We start from the raw sequence: 21,863 nt of genomic DNA, 5'->3' as shown, positions 1-21,863 counted from the left end.
ACCCCAAATCTACTAGAGACACATAATTTGATTCTTGAGAGACGCAAAAATGTCATTTTTGTTACGTTGTGTAATTAATGTTTTAAATGATATCTAGATCTACTCCGTTCAAAAATTTGCTCATCACTTGGCTCCAGATTTTATATGAATAATGAATAATCTCAGAATAGAGTTTCTCATCCTATAGAAAAGTGAAAGTTGCAAAAGAAGGTGTATTTTTTTGGACTTATATTTCCGCGACACGAGCTAGTACTGTTCAAAACAGAAGATAAACAACTAAAATAGGACATTTTATGTTCTTCAAGAAAGATTTCTCCGGTGTCATTATTGATCGTTCGCATAAAAATAGATTTTTGTCTACTTTATTGTATGATATCTTGTTCGTTCATCTTTGAGAAAGTTTTATTTTCTAGTTTCATAATGTTACGAATTGTAGCAGTTTTCTGCACTTCTTAGAATCTTCCAAGAATTTCCCCAAAAATCTAATAACATATCCGTTACACATTAACCCTCCAAATGCTGTGTACTTGTAACACGGTGCTCCAATTACCGGTATCATCAAATAAAATATACCATCCAAACGGCAGTCGGCAGTTGATTCCTGTCGTTGTACTACACTTCTGGGCCGAATTTGAAAAAAAAAATCCTTAGTCAAAATTTTGAGTTACGCCCCTTTGAAGTTTATATGATAGAAGTCACATGATGTTTGCCAGTTTAACTTGTTTAAAGAAACAGGTTATAAAATTTTTTGTAGTCCTAATTTTTTTTACCTGGTTTTAGATATTGAAGCATTCAAATGTTTATGGATAATTCTTGAACATGATATGTAGATTCGCCCTCTTGAAAAGTATGGAAAGAATGTGATGTTTATGTTCGAGTGTTTCGATCAAATTCGATACAGTCATTGTTCAGCTATATAGATTTGTGTATATTTCAATTATACTTAGGCTCTTTTCTCATGTCAGTCAAGACAATATGTGTACGTGTAAATTTTATGCAACTTGCTAAATTGAATGAAATAAGAACAACCGCAAAGGTTTAATGATTATGTATGCACCTAAACGTTGATTAAAGATGGAACGGAATTCACTATAAATTATTCTTCCCATACACTTCTAAAAAGCGTATCTAAATATCCTGTCCAAGAATTATTCATACCTATTTGAATGCTTTGGACAATTTCCTTAAATCACTATCAGGCGTTTGATTGGTAGATATTATTTTTATTGTATTGGCTGATTAGTAATAACTAAACATAACATTGGCTCTTTTCAAATGTTGGTCAAGATAATTTAAAAAAAGGATTTTTCCATATCTAAAGCTATAGAAAAATTAGAACTACAAAATTTAATAAGTGGCATACATCATGTGATTTCTATCATATAAACATCAAAAGGACGTAACTCAAAATTCTGACCAAGGATTTTTTTTCAAATTCGCAGAACAACGTCAGGAATCAAATGCCGACTGCCGTTTGGATGGATATTTTATTTGATAATTACGGTAATTGAAGCACCGTGTGTAAGGAACCTGCTGAAGACTTCACTAATGATTCTCTAATATCCACTCTAGAATTCCATTATTTTTTTTTAAAAAAAAGCTTCCAATGAAAATCATGCTGAAATTCGAGAAAAACTCAGTCAAGGATGTTGCATAGGATTCGTTGAGAATATCAGTTGAATCTACCAAGAGATGAGCCAACAGAACATCAACAAGAATCTTTCTAAGAATTCACCAATAAATCCCTGGCAAGATACATGGATCTCGTCGAGAATCTACCCAGATAAATCGGTCAGTTCTGTACGAAAGCCCAAACTCATGTGGTCGTTTTCGCGCGTCCGGAGTGATTTTGTGTTTTTTTTTCGGTTTGCGATGCTAAGAAATGTTTGGCGAAATGATATGAAAAGTATCGCGAAATGCATCAGTGTGTGGTTTTTCGATTCTGTTGCATGCTCCTGTGGGGCGAGCGACGGATCAAGAACAATCGTGTACGGTCCGCGTTTTACGAGTGCGAAAAGATATTCGTGTTCAGACGAGGATGAATTACCAACTAGTGAGCTCGTTTCATACTTATGATAACACATGACACTACAAATGACAATATTTTCATATAACTTTAGTATACGCATACCTTTTTTTTCGTCTTTATTAAACATTGCCTATGAATAGTTCGATATTATGAATGTCGACGTGCATAATGCATCATGCATAATTAAATGCAAAACTAGTATTAAGTAAGAGTCGTTTTTCCTCCTTCGTCCTTATCTATGGATCGCATCACCAACCAAAAGTGACTCCCAGATCTTTTTCATCCCTCAATAATTAACACCCTTCCCGTGGTGATTTTGGAGATGCAGAGGTATTCTCGGTCTCTAGAAGTAACAATCACACACACACTAACATGTATTCCCCATCCCAACTGTTTGTAAGGGCTTGACCGGCGATATTATTGATCAATAATATGAGAGCTGCAAAATGTGCACTTCGAGAATCAGCAGAGAGTTCAATCCCTTATTCATTTGGAGCGAAGTGCAATTCTTACCAGTCCCGATCAATCACGGAGTAGTAACCATTGACATGTACAGTCAGTGCTCGTGACTGTACATAGTATCTTGTTAACTAAAAGTTCTAAGTAGATTTAAAACATGTTCTATTTAACTTATTGATTTTGCTGATATGCGATTACAATGATCATCCACGTAAAACTGCTCGGTAATATTTGAAATTCCATAGCCAATAAAATTCGTGGCTCCTGAAGCCGAATATGCACGACAAAATGTAATAAGTCAACTGCTTTTTGAGTTGTTTCAAAAAATAAAAACACATTATACCGTGGAATACTTCTAAGGGGCTGTCCATTTATTACGTAAGATATTTTTCGGGGATTTTAAACCCCCCCTCCCCCCATGGTAAGATTTTTTGTATGAAAATAAAAAATAATTTGTATGACACGTAAGAAATCTCAGAACCCCCCTCCCCCCATAAACCCTTACGTAATTAATGGACCGCCCCTAAATGTAGTCAATATGATATACACATGCAAAAATGGTCATTGGCATAGTAAGCTCTCAGTTAATAACTGTGGAAGTGCCCATAAGAACACTAAGCTGAGAAGCAGGCTCTGTCCCAGTGGGGACGTAACGCCAGAAAGAAGAAGAAGAGAAGGTCCGCTTTTTACGGCCCTGGAGAATGTTGCCGAGGAAGACTTGAATCTGGATCTTGTCAAGCAGCGACTGTTGGACGAAGAAAAGAAGCGAGCTGACCGGCAATGTAATTCAATTGAAGACAAGTCGGCAGCGTTCAAGAATGATTCAAAGAAGTTCCTGAAATGCCATAAATACGGTCTCGTGGACACATGGCGTAGGATTGTCGCGAGTGGGAAGCAAATTCAGAGAAGAAAGATGCAGTAAACTTCGTGGCCAATGCAAACCTTGCGGCGAAGTGGCCTGGACAAATCCTGATCAAGCTTGATTCCGGGTGTAATGACCACCTGGTTGGCGATTGGAAATCATGGCCTCAAAAGGAATGCCGTAAAAGTTATAGTTGCTCGAGACGTCAAGTATGACGAGATTTTCTTCCCGTATACTATGATGAATTAAGGTGATTATAAAACGAAGTCAAACTTTGAATTTTCAAGAGCACAAGACTGGAGAATCTGACAACAGTTCGCGTTGAAAATCAATCAAATTACTTGTTTGCTGGTGGTGACCAATGGGATACATTTTAAACGCGGAGTGCTGTTTGGTTCTCAAGTCTTGTGCTCTTGAATATTTGAGGTGTGGCTTCGTTCTATAATCACCTTAAGAGGATAATAACCATTATCGTTTTACAATGTTTAAAAACCAGTTTATTTTTTGCTCAAATTTGAAGCAATGTTCATGAAAATCTATCATTGCATTGTCCTTGCTATCAGTAATGCGATGATAGATTTTATTGAGGATTTCTTAGAATTTGAACGAAAAAACTGATTTTTAAGTTTTGATGATTGCTGATGATTGGATGATGGATTCTTGAGCCTTAAGATAATAATGTCCCGTTGACTGTGCACTTCCAGAGGGGAAATCGACCAAGCAAGTGAAGAAGAGGACGTCCATGACGTTGAAGATTTGGTTGAAGCACCGGAAAACGCGCTTCCTTCGCCCACGCGAAATTCTGCTTAGAAAACTGGAGCGCAGGTTATTCGACAATTTTACAGGATATTTCAGGCGAACCATTTTCCGTCAGTTGATGAGCTGGCTTGATGTGGATGGCTGCAGTGCGAGACGAGCTACGTTCCTTGAAAGAGAGGAAGGTCTGGCGTTTGTCAAGCTGCCCGCAAGGAGTGAGGCCTCTGATATCGAAACGGGAAAATTGTTTGAAGGATGATACGGTTGGAAACGTGGTCAAATATGAGGCAATACAGGTGGAGAAAAGATTCTTGCAGAAGGCTGGAGTCGTTACGAGGACTATCGATTTCTGAGATTGGAATTCCGACGATCGCTCCACGACTACTGCCTCTATGTGAGAGGCAGGAAATTTGCTCATCGTTGGAAAGAAGATTGAGATCGAGATCTTGAAGAAAGCTTCAAGCTCAACTTTCAAGAAGACGTACTGTGGAGAAATCAGTTTCCTTGGTATGAAGCAAGACTACTTACGCAAGTATCGACAAACTAGTGATACGCTTCAAGATGAAGAATTGTAACCCAAACAAGACACCTATGCAGAATAATCTAGCTGTTTCCCGCGAAGGTTAGGTGATTTAGGAACCGAAGGACCCCATTACAAACGGGCAAGGAGCAGTGACGTATGTAAGTACTGACAACATGTTAGCGGATTTGATCACTAAACCGGTGGACGCGGTACCTGAGAAGCCATGCCAAATAGGAATCTGATATGGATCTTCCAAGGTATTCGCAAAAGATATCAATTCTTTAAAGGATCTGACTTAAAAACTATCAACGAGCTTATCGTCTGTAATCTGTAGTTATATGGAAGCGAAGTCGATCTTTTTTTTTGTAGGCTGCTGTTCTTCAAGGAGGGCAAGAAACAGTATCACATTGTAACGATGCTGCCTCATGTATAACAAAAAAAACTACATGAATCATGTTAGATGATTTTCCTAAAATTCATCCTGGTATTTTCTCAAGAGTTTTTTTTCCTCAATTCGCGTTGGAGTTTTCAAGGAGTACCTCTAATAATCTTGCAGGTGGTACTCCAGTTTTTTTTTCAAAAGCGTAGATTTTCTCTACGGAAATTCATTAAAATTCGTTTAGCCATTCCTTCGGAAGTAATGTTATGTTTTTTTTTCTGTCAATTTCTATGAAAATTTAAAGTTAATTCCCCAGGAAGTCTCTAAGGTACACTTCGTCATATTTCTTCCATGAAAATTATTACGAAAAAAATACACACTGCAACAGAAACAGCTTCACTATATTTTTATATATATGGAGGGATTATTAGAGTATGTTTAAGAAAAAGACTAAGTAAAGTTCAATTCAACACTTTACTTTTGCAGAAGAAAAAAATAAAATACTAAAAAAGTCGCAGACTAAATAGATCTATTTGTCAAGATAAGCAACATATTAGAGATTAGAGGTATTTGCTCGTCTTACTAGTATTTATTTTTTTCTTTTGCAAAAGTGATGTAAAGTATTAAAGTTTAATTGTTTATTTTTTTTTCTCAAAATCAGTTCAACGGTATTTTTTTTAAATTTTCTGATACATTTTCGATCATTGCTAAACTTTACGTTAGAAGTGCACCATGCTCTTTTTTTTCTGAGAACGACATTACAAGGATCCGTTTATATAAGAATATCTCTGAGAAATTCCGCAGAAAGACAAGGAACTCTTGGATAGATTACTATAAATACTTCATAACTTCTGTTTTTGACTTCGAGTGAATTTTCCAAATAGAATTTACTAGAAATTTATTAAGTAACCTAAAAATCTCAAACAGTAATTTCCGGAAGAATCCCAGAATGTATACTTCGAGTAATTTTGAGAGGCATCTTCTGTACAAATTCTTAATAAACTTCTTAGACGAATCTAAAGAGCAGTTTCTGGAAGAATTCCTGAATGCATTTCTGAAGTAGACCTGGAAGTAATTCCTAAATAAACTCTTGAATGAATTTTAAACTTTATTCCTCGCATTGACATACCGCTCCCTTCTACGTAGTATACGTGATCGCTTCTGCTTCAACGATGAGTCAATGGAAATTCGAAGAAAGAAGGAAGGAAAGAGGGCTCAAAGGCAGCACATGTTCCACTCGATCCGATAAGATATGATTGCGCGGTCGTGTGTTCACTTTGTTTATATTTAAGGTGTATCGAAATCATCCCATGTAGGTAGATAGCTACTTACTGACTGTCGAAAAAAAGTCATGTTTAGTTGAAGTTGGGTACTTGTCACGAATAGCAGTTACTTATTCAATCCTCATAATCGCGTGATGGCCTGATCAGAGTTATTATTCCATCACGGGTGCAATAATGCATAAGTATTCCAATTAGACAATTTGCATTTTCATTCCTCTTAAGGTGAAACAGTTTGGAATCAACTTCTAAGATTGCATTAAAACTTCAAAGGCACAAATCTCGCGAAGAAAGCATCCCACAACAGTGCACTTTTTATTTTGGATTTGTGCACTAGCAGAAAGCTTAAAATAAGAAGATCAGGAACGTTTGCCAACTATTTCTCCAGTTTTGTGCCTTTGAAAACTTGAGTAGGGGGAGAGGTCGGCCATTGTGCCGGCCATCTTTGGATTCCGAGATGTTTCACCTTAAACCATTTGCACTATGTCATCCTTGTACAAACTGTTGAAGGTAGACATAGTTGACCGAAAGGTCTAGCCAGTCGGTCGCCTAATTATTGCGCCATTCCATGTTTCCCTTCCTTCTTTTCCAGGGCATATACATTTATAACTCAATTACTTTTCCCTGTCCACTCACTTTGTATGTATGTAACTTAACTCGACGACTGCTGTTCCTACCATCTATCTGTTCGCTTCCTGAAATATGGACACCCATTTCATTAATGGTCACCGGCGACGTCGTCCTCGCCATCCACGACGATTACGGCGTCCCGGTGTGAGTTAGCGAGCATAGTGCTGCCCACAGTGAAATTAAATTGTGCCTTCCTTGGCGTTCTCTTTCTTTTTTTCAGTGTTCCGAGCCGGCTCTTTGGGTGAGTGTGTCTAACTACCCCCTACCACCACCACCACCACCACCACCACTGCTGGTGGCCTGGCGGACGTCAGGATAAAACAAAATTGAACCCGAGCCAACAGCAATCATCCTCTTCCGCTTGGCGGCACTCGTTCGGATTCGTCAACCACGGCCAGCAGCAGCGCCATGCCTGCCGAGTCCAAAACGGCGGAAGCGGCGCCAGCCACCAATCCGAGCACACCGAAAAAGAAGCCAGCCTCCTCGTCCGGCAAGGCGGCGCTCGCCAAAGTCACAGTCCTCGATGGATCGATACTGGAAGTTACGATCGACGTAAGTCTCATTAGATTCCAGTTACATTGTAAGCGATTGTTAACTAATATGATTTGTTTCTCAAATTCCAGCGCAAAGCTCGCGGTCGAGACCTACTGAACTCAGTCTGCGCCGGGTTGAACATCATCGAGAAAGACTACTTCGGACTGACATACGTCACGGCAGCAGATCCACGGGTATGGCTGGACCTCGAACGCCCCGTGGCCAAATTCTTCCGTTCCGAACCGTGGGAGATGAACTTCGAGGTTAAATTCTACCCTCCGGAGCCGGCCCAGCTGCAGGAGGACATCACCCGGTACCACCTGTGTCTGCAGGTTCGCAATGATATCCTCGAGGGCCGACTGCCGTGTTCGTTCGTGACACATGCCCTGCTCGGGTCGTACCTGGTGCAATCGGAGCTGGGCGATTACGATCCCGACGAGATGAAGGATCGCTCGTACCTGAAGGAGTTCAAGATCGCCCCGAATCAGACGCCGGAACTGCTGGACAAAGTGATGGATCTGCACAAGACACATAAGTATGGGAGCTTTTCAGCATCTTCAGTGATAGAATTATTGAATACCGTTCTTGATCGTTTCAGGAGTCAAACCCCAGCCGAAGCCGAGCTGCATTATCTGGAGAATGCGAAAAAGCTGGCCATGTACGGAGTTGACCTACATCCTGCCAAGGACTCCGAGGGGGTCGACATCATGCTGGGGGTTTGTGCGTCCGGATTGTTAGTCTACCGGGATAAGTAAGTAGTAACTCGGAAGTTTTAGAATGCTTTGCAGACGGTTTGTTCTTTTACTGAAATTCTTGGCCAAACTTTTGTAACATTCCGAACAGCATTTGTTTGGCGTGTATTATTGTGACTATTATTGTAATAAAATGTAATAGAATACTGAGCAGGACACTCGCAGAGAATTTTAAAACTGATTCCATGGAGCATTCATATACCATTCTAGACAAAATTTGTGATGGATTTCAGAGCAAATTTCTTTGTAATTTCATAATTTCTAGAGGAGGACTCATTCCATCATAAACGCAGTTCGGAACTAGAATCAAGAGTTTTATTTGATAAATCTGTATAGTAAACAGATCTTCTTGACGTGATTGATGGCGAACTTTTACCTTTTAGTTCCATGGAAAATCTTGCATAATCGATCCTAACGGAGGTCCCTTCGTATCTTTGCTGGTTTCACGAAGGAATGCATGTAAGATTCCTGTAGAATAGTTTAGTGGGCTGGTGGCGGTTCTCCCAAAGACTTTCAAATGTGGATTCTTCCTGGAGTTCGCAAGAACTATGAATTATGGACTGCTAAAAAAATCCCGAGAGAAAGTGAAAAAAAAAACTTGTTTCGTTTAAGGCGTTATTTTACGTTGATTCTCTTTGAAATCCTTGTTTGATTACTTTGGATAAATTTTCAGGTACTATTCTAACGATATATTTTGCGAATTTAGAGAGGTTTTTGACGTTGGCATCATAGTTAATAGATTCCTAAAGAAACCTTGTTTAATTTACTTAGATACTCATTGAAAGATTTTTGCGAGAAGTCTCAGATGGACACCTCGCAAGATTCATGATGCATTTCCATCGAGATCTTAGAAAAGTATTCTTGGGATGCTCAATAAACTTTTCTTAAAATATTCTTGCCATATTATTTGCCGTCTTTCTAGTACGAGTATCGCCTGATGTTTGAGAAATTCTTCCCGGGACATATTTAATTGACTCCGACGAAACTCTCAGAATTCGCGTCAGTCAGATTGTCTGCACATTTTCATACAATGCTTGTTGAATACTCATTATTTTAAGGTGGATACTTCCCGAGATTGTTAACAAACACGCTGCGAGATTTTTTTGCCGATTTGTTCCGAGTATCTTAACCTCTTTTAGTTGACCTTCAACCACGCATTCGTACAACATGCTCAGCAAGGTAAAAGAATGAAAGGATTCGCCCGTTTTAAAAAGATAAGGGATTCCTGGGTCTGGGTCATTTGGCATAACGCCATTTGCCATAAAATACATTTGGCATAACGGTCGTTTGGCATAAAGGTCATTTGGCATAACATTTTCTCATCAAGGACTGTCATCTTTTGAAAGAAGGGATATAGTTGTGGTTGTGCCATTGGCCATTATGCCAAATGACCGTTATGCGAATTGATTATTATGACAAATGGCGTTATGCCAAATTGATTTATGCAAAATAGCCCACTCCCGGGATTGCTTATCAAATTCTTAGTAAGATCTGTAGCCACTAGCTTGCAGTTTTTGGTAGTTATCTTACAAAATAATTGCCAATATTTCAGCGAAAAATTTTACAGAATGCTTAAAAATACCTCTGAGGCATTACTTCCGTGATACTCCGCCATCTGCTTTATAGGTCCTTGACGGATTCCAAACATAGTCCTTTGAGGACGCCATGTAAGATCAAATGCATATAGTTGGTATGCTCTTTAATAAATTCATAATGAATAGTGGATATTTTAATCAATGACTCGGTGTCTCGTACGAGGAAAATTGGAAGAAAAAAATAATAGATTACTGGAGATATTGGTGACAGATCTTTCCCATGACTTTTGATAGATATTTTAATGATTCCTGGGAAAATTTGCTTATTGAAGGAATCGTCTATTGATCAAGTAATAAACCTCGTTTTATTCCTTTAAAGACTGCGTAGCCGTGAAAGCCGAACGATCCTAATTTAATATTATAGGAACTAATCGATTGGAATGTTTGGTAAAATAAGATTTTGAAAATAAATCGTTATTGAGTTGTTGAGGGTTAGATATAGATATAGATATAGAAAGGGTTAGATATTAGATATAGAAAGTGACCGCCCATAAGAGACGTAGCTTTAAGGGGAGTAACGAGTTTTGTCTATTGTGACGAACAATATATTAAATATGAAAAATAGGCTATAATAGTGGATAGGGATGTCAACTTTTGTTTTGTGTAGCAAATTGAAAACATCTTAGAAATGACAAAATGAGTTGTGATAACAAAATTCCGTTTTAGCGTGAATGACTAATGGTTTGCAACGTCCATATTAGCTTTTTTGCGGTTTGCAAACTGATTTTTCTTGAAATTCGCATCAGATTATATATAAGAAACATGGCGGAATTCTGATCTTGTCATTGGGTCAGTATCCCTGTAGCGATCTGCAGGGAAATCCTAGAGCAACTCCTAAATGATTTCTGGAGAGACGTTTGATTAGATTCATACAAGATTTGAGCTGATTTCGGACTAAATTCTTCGTAAATTTTACTCGATAATTTGTGTAAATACCTTAGGCAGCGTAATGCTAAAATTGACAATGAACACCTTCGTAAAGCTTTTTATGAAAAAAAAAAAAAATGAAAAAAAAGTACTAGCCGTAACGCTTGAGCTTACTCCTCCCTAGAGGGGATTTTTTTTTATTATCGTACAAATTGGGCCGAAGGGTCTCAGATTTTCATGAAACTTTTTTCACAGGCAGGGCTCATGAATAAAAAAAAAATTGAGAAAAATTCAGGGTCGCCTATTTTTCCGGAAAACTCAGGTGGAAATTTTTTGTTTTCCCTTGACACTACTTACTTTGAAAAATCATAACTCAAGAACGAAGCATCGTAGAAACAAAGTTTTTATATGAAAATTTAAGCAAATTTTCTCAAAAATCAAAAAAAAATATAAACTGGAAAAAGTTTTCCACAAAATTTTCCACCGTTGGGAAAATTTGTAAAGAAAAGCCGGAAAAACTATGCCTGAACTCGTGGAAAATTTTCAAAAAAAAAAATTTCGAGAAGGTAATTTTATAAGCATTAATCACTGAAATTTTTGGAATGCACTATTTTTTCGTTTTTGAGTTATGGCCAATTTTGTGAAAAATGTCCAGATGTGCCATATAAGACTTTTCTTTGAAAAATCATAACTCAAGAACGAAACATTGTAGAAACAAAGTTTTTATATGAAAATTTAAGCAAATTTTCTCAGAAATCCAAAAAAAAATATGAACTGGAAGTTTTCCACAAAATTTTCCACCGTTAGGGAAATTCATAAAGAAAAGCTGGAAAATCTATGCCCGAACTCGCGGAAATTTTTTATTAAAATATTTTTGAGAAGGAAACTTTATAAACTTCAATTCTAGTAACTTTTAGGATGTACTTTTTTTTGTTCCTGAGCTATGATCAATTTTGTGAAAAATGACCATATTAGCCTTTTCTTTGAAAACCCATATTTCAATCGAAGCATCAGAAAAACAAGGTTTTTTTTTATCAAAGCAATTGCAAATTTTCTAAAAGATCTGAAAGAAACGATATGGGATTGGTTTTTAATGAAGTATAAGTCGGATTGGATTATATTGAAAAACTGTGATGGGCGTGTGGTGTGGGTTAATGTTTGAGAATCCGAAGGTCGCGGTTTCAAGTCCAGTTTTAAGTCGACGGGGTTGGTGGTCTGATGGCTACCGCTTCTGCTTCATATGCAGAAGGTCATGGGTTCAATCCCAGGCCCGTCCCTTTCCTCGTACTTTGTAGTTGTATATCTCTCATTTGCTTCTATCTTCCATTCTAAATATATCACACTCAAACTATTCGTTCATAGCAAACGCTAGAACCAGAGACGGACAAGAAACCGTTTCCTAACGCTTCCTACTTCCACGCGCACGCCTTTCTTACGCCTGATACATAGGCAGTCTGCTAACCACAAAAGCAAACCTCTCTGCCATGCCTTTCCCCCAATCCATACACTCCCGCATGAACTGACGTGGATGCAGTGGAATATACGGTCTACGTGGGAGTCAGTTCAATGCATCATCAATTCCTCCCCCTTCCCCTCATTGGTCTGCATTCTGACGTGGCAGGTGCCATTGTTGCCTAAAAATAGAAGATCACCAGCACTTATACACTGAGGATGCCTGTTAGTCCCAAGCAGTCATTCGGTTGGTTCCTTGTGTAAGTGCAGCTGATCTGGCGATACTGGAGTGCATCCACGGGCGGCCAATCAAGCTCAAGCTCAAGCTATAAGTCGGATTGGATTATATTTTTCATGAAACATTACACTGTTAAGCAAAGCTGAAAAAACTGTTTCTTTTCCATTCCAAGGGATTCTTTCTTTTCTATGGAACAAATAAGATTCTTTTTATATTTTTCTTTAATTTTATTTATTCAATTATTCAGTACATAACTTACATTTTATCTTTAAACTATCTATTTTTTCAACCGGGAAGATTGCCTTTGGCTGTATTTTCTTGGTTTTCATGTGCATCTGAGAATTCACTCGCAAAAATGCTTCGTTCGTCTTTTGGAATAAATGAATGATATTTTTTGTTCCAGGAATTGGAACAAGGTTAGAAAATCTCTCCTGAAGTAATTTTTCAGCCTCTGAATAGTCATTTTCAGTTGCATAGATGAATTCCCAATCTTTTTTAAATTGGTCTTTCGCCTTTTGCGACACAGCCCAGTCAAAAAATTGTTTGGCGTTATTAATTTCCGCTGACTTTCTAATACTAGCATCTCTAGCCATTCGCTTAATATTGCCACCGATACCATCACATGGACCTTCACATGAAACTTTGTTTCTATGTAGTTTCGTTCTTAAGAAATTTTGTTTATGAACTTATAAATTTGTAAATATATGGTTCAAACAGCTCATCCTAGCAATATTTGATCATGTTTTAGGAACGTAAAATGAGCGTACTGAAAAATATTGTAGGATTGGATCTTATTGATCGCTCTTTTCAAATATACTTTGTTTGAAAGCTGGAATAGCTAATCGGGTTTTCATTATTTGTTTTCATAAACAGTGAAAAATGTCCTGGGAAACTGATTCCATTTCAAAAATTTCATATTTTTGAGATAATTTGAATCCGGTTCGACAAGTCATGATGAGTCTTGAGTCATGATTTTTAAACGAAAAGGCATGTATGGCAAATCATTGCATTTTTTACAAAATTGACCATAGATCAGGAACTAAAGAAAAGTACATCCTAAAAGTTACCAGAATTGAAGTTTATAAAGTTTCTTTCTTAAAAATATTTTATAAAAAAAATTTCCGCGAGTTCGGGCATAGATTTTCCAGCTTTTCTTTATGAATTTCCCCAACGGTGGAAAATTTTTGTGGAAAACTTTTTCCAGTTCATATTTTTTTTGGATTTCTGAGAAAATTTGCTTAAATTTTCATATAAAAACTTTGTTTCTACAATGTTTCGTTCTTGAGTTATGATTTTTCAAAGAAAAGTCTTATATGGCACATCTGGACATTTTTCACAAAATTGACCATAACTCAAAAACGAAAAAAAGTGCATTCCAAAACTTTCAGTGATTAAAGCTTATAAAATTACCTTCTCGAAAATATTTTTTTGAAAATTTTCTACGAGTTTGGGCATAGTTTTTCTGGCTTTTCTTTACGAATTTTCCCAACGGTGAAAATTTTGTGGAATACTTTTTCCAGTTCATATTTTTTTTTGATTTTTGAGAAAATTTGCTTAAATTTTCATATAAAAACTTTGTTTCTACGATGCTTTGTTCTTGAGTTATGATTTTTCAAAGTAAGTAGTGTCAAGGGAAAACAAAATTTCCACCTGAGTTTTTTCGGAAAAAAAAGGCGACCCTGAATTTTTCTCAATTTTTTTTTATTCATATATCCATGAGCCCTGCCTGTGGAAAAAATCTGAGACCCTTCGGCCCAAATCCGTACGGTAATAAAAAAAAAATCCCCTAGAGCGTTGCGTAATTTGTGGGCGGCGCCTTACAAGATACAAGATCATTCTTGATAATAAATCTTCGAGCTGTTTAGTAGAATACCTATAAGTAGATGAAAAACCCGAATTTAGTACTATACCATTTAATTCCACTAGAGTTTGTATCCTTTGACAGATATGCGTATTTCGACCTCAACTGTAAGGCCGTCTTCAGTGTCGTGTACTAGACTCCTAGATCTTTCTTGCTTTCAGAAGTATCCGTGAAGTTCCATTGCCATTGAAAGTAAATCTTTGTTGGAATCATGATGAAATCTTCGAAGAAATCGTGTATATATCTTCTACGAATTATCGCGGAAATACTTGACAAAGCTTTATAGCTGAGGTCCTTCTTATTTCACTTCCTGGATGGATTGGTGTTGAATTTCTACGCACATTTTTACATTGTGAACTATAATATAGTGGGAAGCCTACCATCTCACGAGAATCTTGGAAGAGTCCCAGAAGCTTGAAAGAGTTCTCTCCAAAAGCATGACATTTTTTACACGAGAAGTTTAGGAGGCTTTTCTCGTGAAGTTTGAAGGGTTTTCCAACGACATTTGGAAGGCTTTTGCCTTGTTCGGGATCGCTCGAGAGAAAAACTACTTTTTTGTAGCAGTCGTTTTATGCTCAGCTCAAACTGCAAAAATATATTTATATCACTAAACTGCTTATATTATTTAGCTATAAACTTACGGGAAATAGTTTACTCTCCCTCATGCAGCTTTCACGAATTCACTTATGTATAGCTTCCTGCGCTAGGCCTGTATCAAATATAACACAAAATACACGTAAGCTTATATAATGTTCACGAGAAACATTAACTTACAACTATTTCTCTAGGTACAAGGTTTTACAATATCACAAATCAACTTCCTTTACTCTTGTATTGTGATAAAACATCTCGAGATATTATAATTTTTGTTCAGTTCCTACATCAACACTTCAATCTCTTCTCACGGTTTGTTTTTATTTGGATGTACTTCATTTTGACATCATCACTACCCGAAGAGGAAAGTATAACTCGCAATAACTTATGCATACCATATTTTGGTATCATACCACTATTAGGTATTGTTCAGTTATCAATACCTTATTTTGGTATTATAACAGTATTTGAAAAAATGTTAAATGTACTTCATTTTGGTGTTCGTTTGCTATTGAGGACTGCTGGAGGTATCGAACTACTATTGAAAAATTTCACTTTTATATGAAAATTCATCAAATATTATTTAGGTATTACAATACCTCATCTAATTATCAGCTTGGTATTTGTAGAATATGCAGAAGGTATTATTTGAGGTATTTTACCTCTTATGCAAGGCTCATTCATACCTCATTCAGGTTGTAAGTATTGGAAATTATCTGGTATGGAATACCTCAATTTGGTATTCAGTAGTTATTTTCTTCTGCTCGGGTATCAACGACATCCTACTGCAGTTGACCGGTCGCGCATGGTAATTGCCCTGTGGTAATCTCACTTCTCATTACATGTTGTGAACGAAAAGCTAGAGCTAGATGCCGTCAACATGCATAGTAAATAGGTATGTGGTAACCAGTTTGGAAGGACACTTCCTAGTAGATTGAAAAGCTTCTCTCCAGAAGCTTGTAATAGTTCTCACCAGAAGCTTAGGACGCTTCCTACCATAAGCTTGGCAGGATTCTCTTCAGAAGCTTGAAAGTTTTTACTGGAGTAGTTTGGAAGGTTTCTTCCGAGAAGTTCGAGAAACTTGGGAGGTATCTTGCAGAAAGCTTGGAAGGACTCTTCTAAGAACTACCGAAAAGCTAAACATTACATATAATTTGCAATTGGATTAGATGGACATCTAATCCAATTGCAAATTATATGTAATGTTTAGCTTTTCGGTAGTTGTTAAACTTCCACTCGGCTGGTTAGCCGTAAACCACGTTTCATAATTAAAAACAAGTCTCTTCTAAGAAGTTTAGAAGTATTCCCTTAAAAAAGCTTCTACCAAAGCTAAGAAAGCTTCTTCCTTAGAATCTTCACAGGATTTCTTGTGGAGTAATTGATAAAATCTTGATCAGATCTCTTTTCGTATAGGAATACTTTGATGATCCCTGCAAAACTGCTTGCGCATGAATGCTTAATGGATGTTTAGTGATATTAGGGGTAGCATAACTGTCCCATTTATATAGGAAATCCCATAGGATATGGGAGAAATATTCAAATAGGGGCAGTATGTTGCAGAGACAAAAGATATTTCTGTTGTCATTTGTTCGATGGATTTCTGTATCCATTTAGCTGGACCTAGTTAAGGGTGTCAAGGATGATTTTCTGAAAACATATCTATCTTTTTCTTAGCATTTTTCTGTGGAGTGCTGAAGAGCTCGTTCAATAACTTTTGAAGAGATCTTCTACGAGTTCATGCAGATTTTTTACATCCTTTTTTCTTCTATAATCTACGGTAGATTCAATAAATACTACTTTTCAGGTCCTGAATAGAATAGTAATGGGACCCTTTGGTGGGATGGAACAGCCTGCGGAGTCGTCCGCGAAGAACCGGGACGGATTTCTAAAGAGGTCTTTGATCAAAACGAGACTCTCTGACGTCTATTAAATATTTTGCAAAAAAATGCGTCAAACATCTTTATAAGGATCTGTTAAGAATCTTCGGAATAAAATCTGTCTTCAGCCTTTGAGGAGAACCTTGACCTTTCGACTTCTCCCTACTTTTACCTTCGTACCTAGTTTTCATGAATATATCTCTGAGTCGGTGGGAAATGCTGCATCAACATTTCCTCCTAAAATGACCAGTTAATGTGAAGGCAGACGTGGCCGGGAATAGCAATATTCATGCTTTTGATTTTCTTGTTCACGATCCGGTTAAGGTTTGCTCAATTTCTGTGAAAAACTCCCTAAATCACCCATCTTCCACAGACTCCGAATCAATCGCTTCGCATGGCCCAAAATCCTGAAAATCTCCTACAAACGCAACAACTTCTACATCAAAATACGACCGGGAGAGTTTGAGCAGTACGAATCTACAATCGGGTTCAAGCTGGAAAACCATCGGGCTGCCAAGAAGCTGTGGAAAGCCTGCGTCGAGCATCACACCTTCTTCCGGCTGATGACACCGGAACCGACGTCCAAATCCGGCTTGTTCCCCCGGTTGGGTTCTAAGTTCCGCTACTCGGGACGAACGCATTACGAGACACGCAAAACGCCAGTTGACCGACCGGCACCGGACTTCAAGCGAAGTCTCACCGGAAAGCGACTTTCCAGTCGAAGCATGGACGGTGAGATATTATGGTTTTGAAGCACATGGAAGATTTCCAACTCAATCTATTGATCATTGTAGCCCTTGGTCAGCAAGAGAAGGAACGAGCCGCCCTCAAGGACCCGAACAAGGATGCCAACAAGCGACACACCATGTCACATCCACCGGATCACATCCCGGATCTGGAATCGCCAACTCGTGGCTCCCGAAGTCCCATCAAGAAGGAGAAGAAGGAACGCGTGAGTATCAGCAAAGGGCGGATCCTGCTAACCGATACCAATCATTAACCCTTCGTTGATTAAACCTCTTAATTGATAACCTTTATTCTTGTTTCTAACTAGAAGTTCTTGTTTTCCAAAAAGACAAACTCACTGAACAGCTTGAAATCAAAAGTTGACTTCCTATCTTCCCACTCTATCTGTCTTCTCTATCGGTAATCAGTTTATCATACTCGTTACCATCAGTATTTCATCTCAATCCATCCATTCAGTAAATCTTCGTTTCTTAAAGGTTGTGGGACTCCTATGTGTAACGGGTACTTCATTTTGGGTGGTTCTTTGCATAAACTAACAACTAATCCGTATGTATTTATAACCTGTTTACGTACTCTCTTACTACTTTTACTTTCGTTTGGATCAACGACGCAACGCCAATCTCTCACACACACTTTCAATAACAATCAAAATCATCCCATCGACAAATTCTAACACTCAACCAACACCGTCGCCACCAACACGCACACTCAACTACAACTACTACCAATCAACTGCAGTTGAAGCGCGAGTCTAGTACCGGAACGGCTTCAGCGTCGTCTCAGAGCTCCCTCGAGGGTGACTACGATATCGCTGCGTCGTCGTCCAACGTTGTTCCGAGCCAGGTTATGATAACACCCGTATACTAGCCGAAAATCATCAGCTTTTCCCATTCTTTTTCTTGTCTTCTATTGTTTCTGTATACGATATGAGCTCTATTAGTGTTGGTTTTCGTTGGTTATCCGTTTTGACTCTCGCGTATTGTTTCATCTTTTGTTTGTTTGATTTCTTGTGGCAGTTACCTGTACCTATGCAATTAGGGATGGTCACACAAGTTAATGAATCGGTGTGATCATCCCTGATATGTGCTGAACTTTCGATTATGCATTATCCTAGTAATGAGTGAAATTTTATGCTTTTTTGGCGCTTCAACGCTGTTTTGGCTTTCCCTGGAATGAAGTTTTAATCGAAAGTTTTTGCATTTCCGCGAGATGTGAGAGTAATTTCCGTGAGCTATTTCTACGGCGAAGAATCTGCATTTTTTCCAACAATATCTAACCACTTGATGATACCTGACTTTAGTAATTTATGTACTTTTGTGTAGTCCTGTTTTGAATATTTTTTTTTCATGCATGTAAACCAATTATTTTAACTAGGTACTTTCTCTAAATCTTCTAATGAGTAGACTGTAGACCATTTTCCATTCCGGATGCCAACAATGATTCCCAAAAGTAAAACATATTTATTCATGTTTACAAATCTATTTATAAAATTTTTACTCTGTATGCTTGAATTGTATCCCCAACATGGCGCGCTCGAAATCATTGTATACCGAAACTCCTTTATGATAATGCTTTTATTTTTCCATTTTGTGCTGTCTATTCTCTGCTTTTTCTTTTACGAATACTCTTCTCTGCTTTTTCACGAATACTGTTGCGGGACATATTTTAAGTAACAGTGCTATTGTCCCGGATTAATGTCTACTTATTTCAAAACATTAGCATTAGGATAGTATCAAATAGACGAGATCACCTGAACACATAAGAAACTTAATGAAGAAGTTTTTGAAATAAAAAAATAGGCATTTCTTGCTTAAACGTTTGTCCAGATGTGCCGTTTGCAAAGCATTGGAAAATAATTACCATCCCGAGTTGTCCAAGAAATTGATTCAGAAATTACTGTTAAATGTTCCTGTAGTAATATGCTTAGAAATATCTCCCGTACATCCTCCGTACATCCTCCAGAAGCAGTTTATTCCGTAATAACACCTTTGGGCTCCTGAAGAACTCTTTAGGATTTTTAAGGACGAAATTGGAAGCAGAACTACTGGAGGTTTATTTTAGATACCAAATTTTGATCCAACTAATAATAAGTGTTTTATTTTTTTGATTTATTCTTGATATTCTCCAAAATCTGTCTCCGTGACAATACTCTACAAGTTGATGCAGAAATATCTACACATGGCTTCATAGTAATTCAGAAGTTATCTAGAAGATATCTCATGAAAATCAATAGGAAGAAGAACAACATTATTGGTGTACTATTTTTCCTTATAGGGCGCTTGCAGCAAACAAAAGTGTGCCCAACGGCTCCCTTTGATTTTGCTGGGTAACGCTTTGAAACGGAAAACACGTTACGGAACGTTTCCCAGCAAAATCAAATGGGTCCGTTGGGCACACTAAACAAAGGCTGCAAGTGCCCTATTAAACGTAACAGCATGGCCGTAGCCATGTTTTCCATCATGGGGGTCGGTGGTGGGGGGGTGTTGTGTATGCAAGCAACATCAAAAATGTTCATTCACAAATTTCACACAAAAGATCATTATGCACAATCTACGCACCTTTTTTCACGAAATGTTAACTATGAAGGACATCCTGCCTCTCTTTATTTTCACCGTATGCAAAGTGGTGTCCGAGAAGTGCCTTGGTTTAATTTGTTGGCTTAGTAACGGGTGCATTTTACGCATCGGAAAATTACAGATTGAAAGAGTTTGAAAATTCGATTCCCGGAGAGTTAAGCCTATCCAGTTTTTGAAACAGAAAAATACTGAAAAACTGAATACAGTTTCTCCCAAGAATTCCCTGAGATTTTCAACATTTCTTCCAGAATTAACTCCTGAATTTATCTAGGCATCTAGCATGTATTCCTCCGAGAAATCGAACAGAAAATTCCACAGGAATTGGGATTCCTCTAGAGTCTAGATGATAATAAATCTTCGAGCTGTTTAGTAGAATACCTATAAGTAGATGAAAAACCGAATTTAGTACTATACCATTTAATTCCACTAGAGTTTGTATCCTTTGACAGATACGCGTATTTCGACCTCAACTGTAAGGCCGTCTTCAGTGTCGTGTCTAGTACACCAAGGTGGGGGTGGTCTGGTATCCCTTAAAAAATGACCACGTGGTTAATGGACAGCTCCTCAGATGATTCTGTACACCATCAACATCATGCTGGTTATTCCATCATTTTGAATAATATACCTTTTTTTAACAACTTTTGTTCAATCACTTATTTTAGAAACGCCATTTTGATAGCTAAATTGTCGAATAAAGCTGTAGGAAAGAAAGGGTTAAGTTGGGCTTAAATTAAGTTAATAAAACGGAAACTTATCAATACGATATTTTTGACAGTACTGTGGATGGATGGCATCTATTTGTTGGTCACCGATAAACAGTAAGGCTTAAGAATCCATCATTCAATCATCAAAAATGAAAAACCAGTTTTTGCGTTCAATTTCTAATTAGGGTTTTGTTCTACTTCGTCGTAAGCCCTACTATTCGTCGTATCAAACTTTAATTGTTCCACTACGGCGGATATTCAAACTTACCTGCAACATAGATTCATTATCCAAGTGTAATTTTGTGAAAACTGTTATGGTTTGTACACTTGTATACCAAAAATGCAATAAAACTACTGTATTTCGGTAAATAACTTCAGTTCAATTATCCACTTTACACTTTTACACCGAAATCGCATGGACGAACACGATTTGAGAGAAATGCTTAGCGATCGACTGAGCCACACCACTTTCCAACACAAATTTCTTCCCGCCCCCGTGGGTGACTTACTTCGCCGGGCACTTATTTTCACTATGGAAAACCTTCGTACTTCTTCACTGAAGGATTTCATTCCAATCACACGCCGTAAAACTTCCATAAATCACCAAATTTTACGAAATTTCCTCAACCGCCGCGAATAATTGAGAATGTAAACAAAGTTCAATCCGTCGTACTGAGAAAAAAAAGCTTGTGCGCATCAATGTGTGCTCGACGCTCGACGTAAAGATACGGTTCCTTTGATTGTGTTGTTTTCGCTGTACTGTGAGCAAATGCCATAATTGTACGGTCAAAATGAATAGTGTTCATATGTTCGGGCGGAATTTTGATGACGAAAAATTTATTTTTAAAGGAAATTAGTATATCATGCTGAAGGAATGGAAGGAGATGCCCGAGGATCTATATATCCTAGTAAAACATTTTATTATAGCGTTGATATGTTGTGTTTTAACCACTCAATACACACAGTGAGCCGTAAGTTGTGAGACGAATCTGGAAACTGATTGCGACGGAGTTGAAAACGATACGACGGATTGAGAATACGGTAAGATGCATTTTCTTTGCATTATTTCCAAAAAGAGATCAAGATTTATCAAAATGTTATTGTACAATGCTAAAACCGTTTTGAGAAAGAATTATTTGGCATCGGTT

At 37.7% G+C, this 21,863-nt stretch overlaps 1 protein-coding gene across 16 annotated transcripts in view; it reads left to right on the top strand.

Moving 5' to 3' along the window:
* Positions 1-21,863, top strand: part of LOC5569740 (protein 4.1 homolog) — a 159,251-nt gene that overhangs the window by 117,773 nt on the left and 19,615 nt on the right. For 10 of the 16 annotated variants that reach the window (XR_002502225.1, XR_002502231.1, XR_002502224.1 and 7 more), the window contains exons 3-8: positions 7,139-7,470; positions 7,542-7,987; positions 8,051-8,203; positions 17,062-17,420; positions 17,483-17,640; positions 18,174-18,278. Coding sequence is in view for 7 of the 16 variants with exons in the window: in XM_021853126.1 (XP_021708818.1) it covers positions 7,327-7,470; positions 7,542-7,987; positions 8,051-8,203; positions 17,062-17,420; positions 17,483-17,640; positions 18,174-18,278 (1,365 nt within the window). In the remaining 9 variants the exon portion in view is untranslated. The remainder of the gene's footprint in view (positions 1-7,138; positions 7,471-7,541; positions 7,988-8,050; positions 8,204-17,061; positions 17,421-17,482; positions 17,641-18,173; positions 18,279-21,863) is intronic. The other 6 variants (XR_002502230.1, XM_021853127.1, XM_021853123.1 and 3 more) reach the window with 1 other exon arrangement.

This window comes from Aedes aegypti, chromosome 3 (genome assembly GCF_002204515.2).
Source record: "Aedes aegypti strain LVP_AGWG chromosome 3, AaegL5.0 Primary Assembly, whole genome shotgun sequence".
Taxonomy (NCBI): Eukaryota; Metazoa; Arthropoda; class Insecta; order Diptera; family Culicidae; genus Aedes; species Aedes aegypti.
This window is presented reverse-complemented; position numbering and strand designations above follow the sequence as displayed.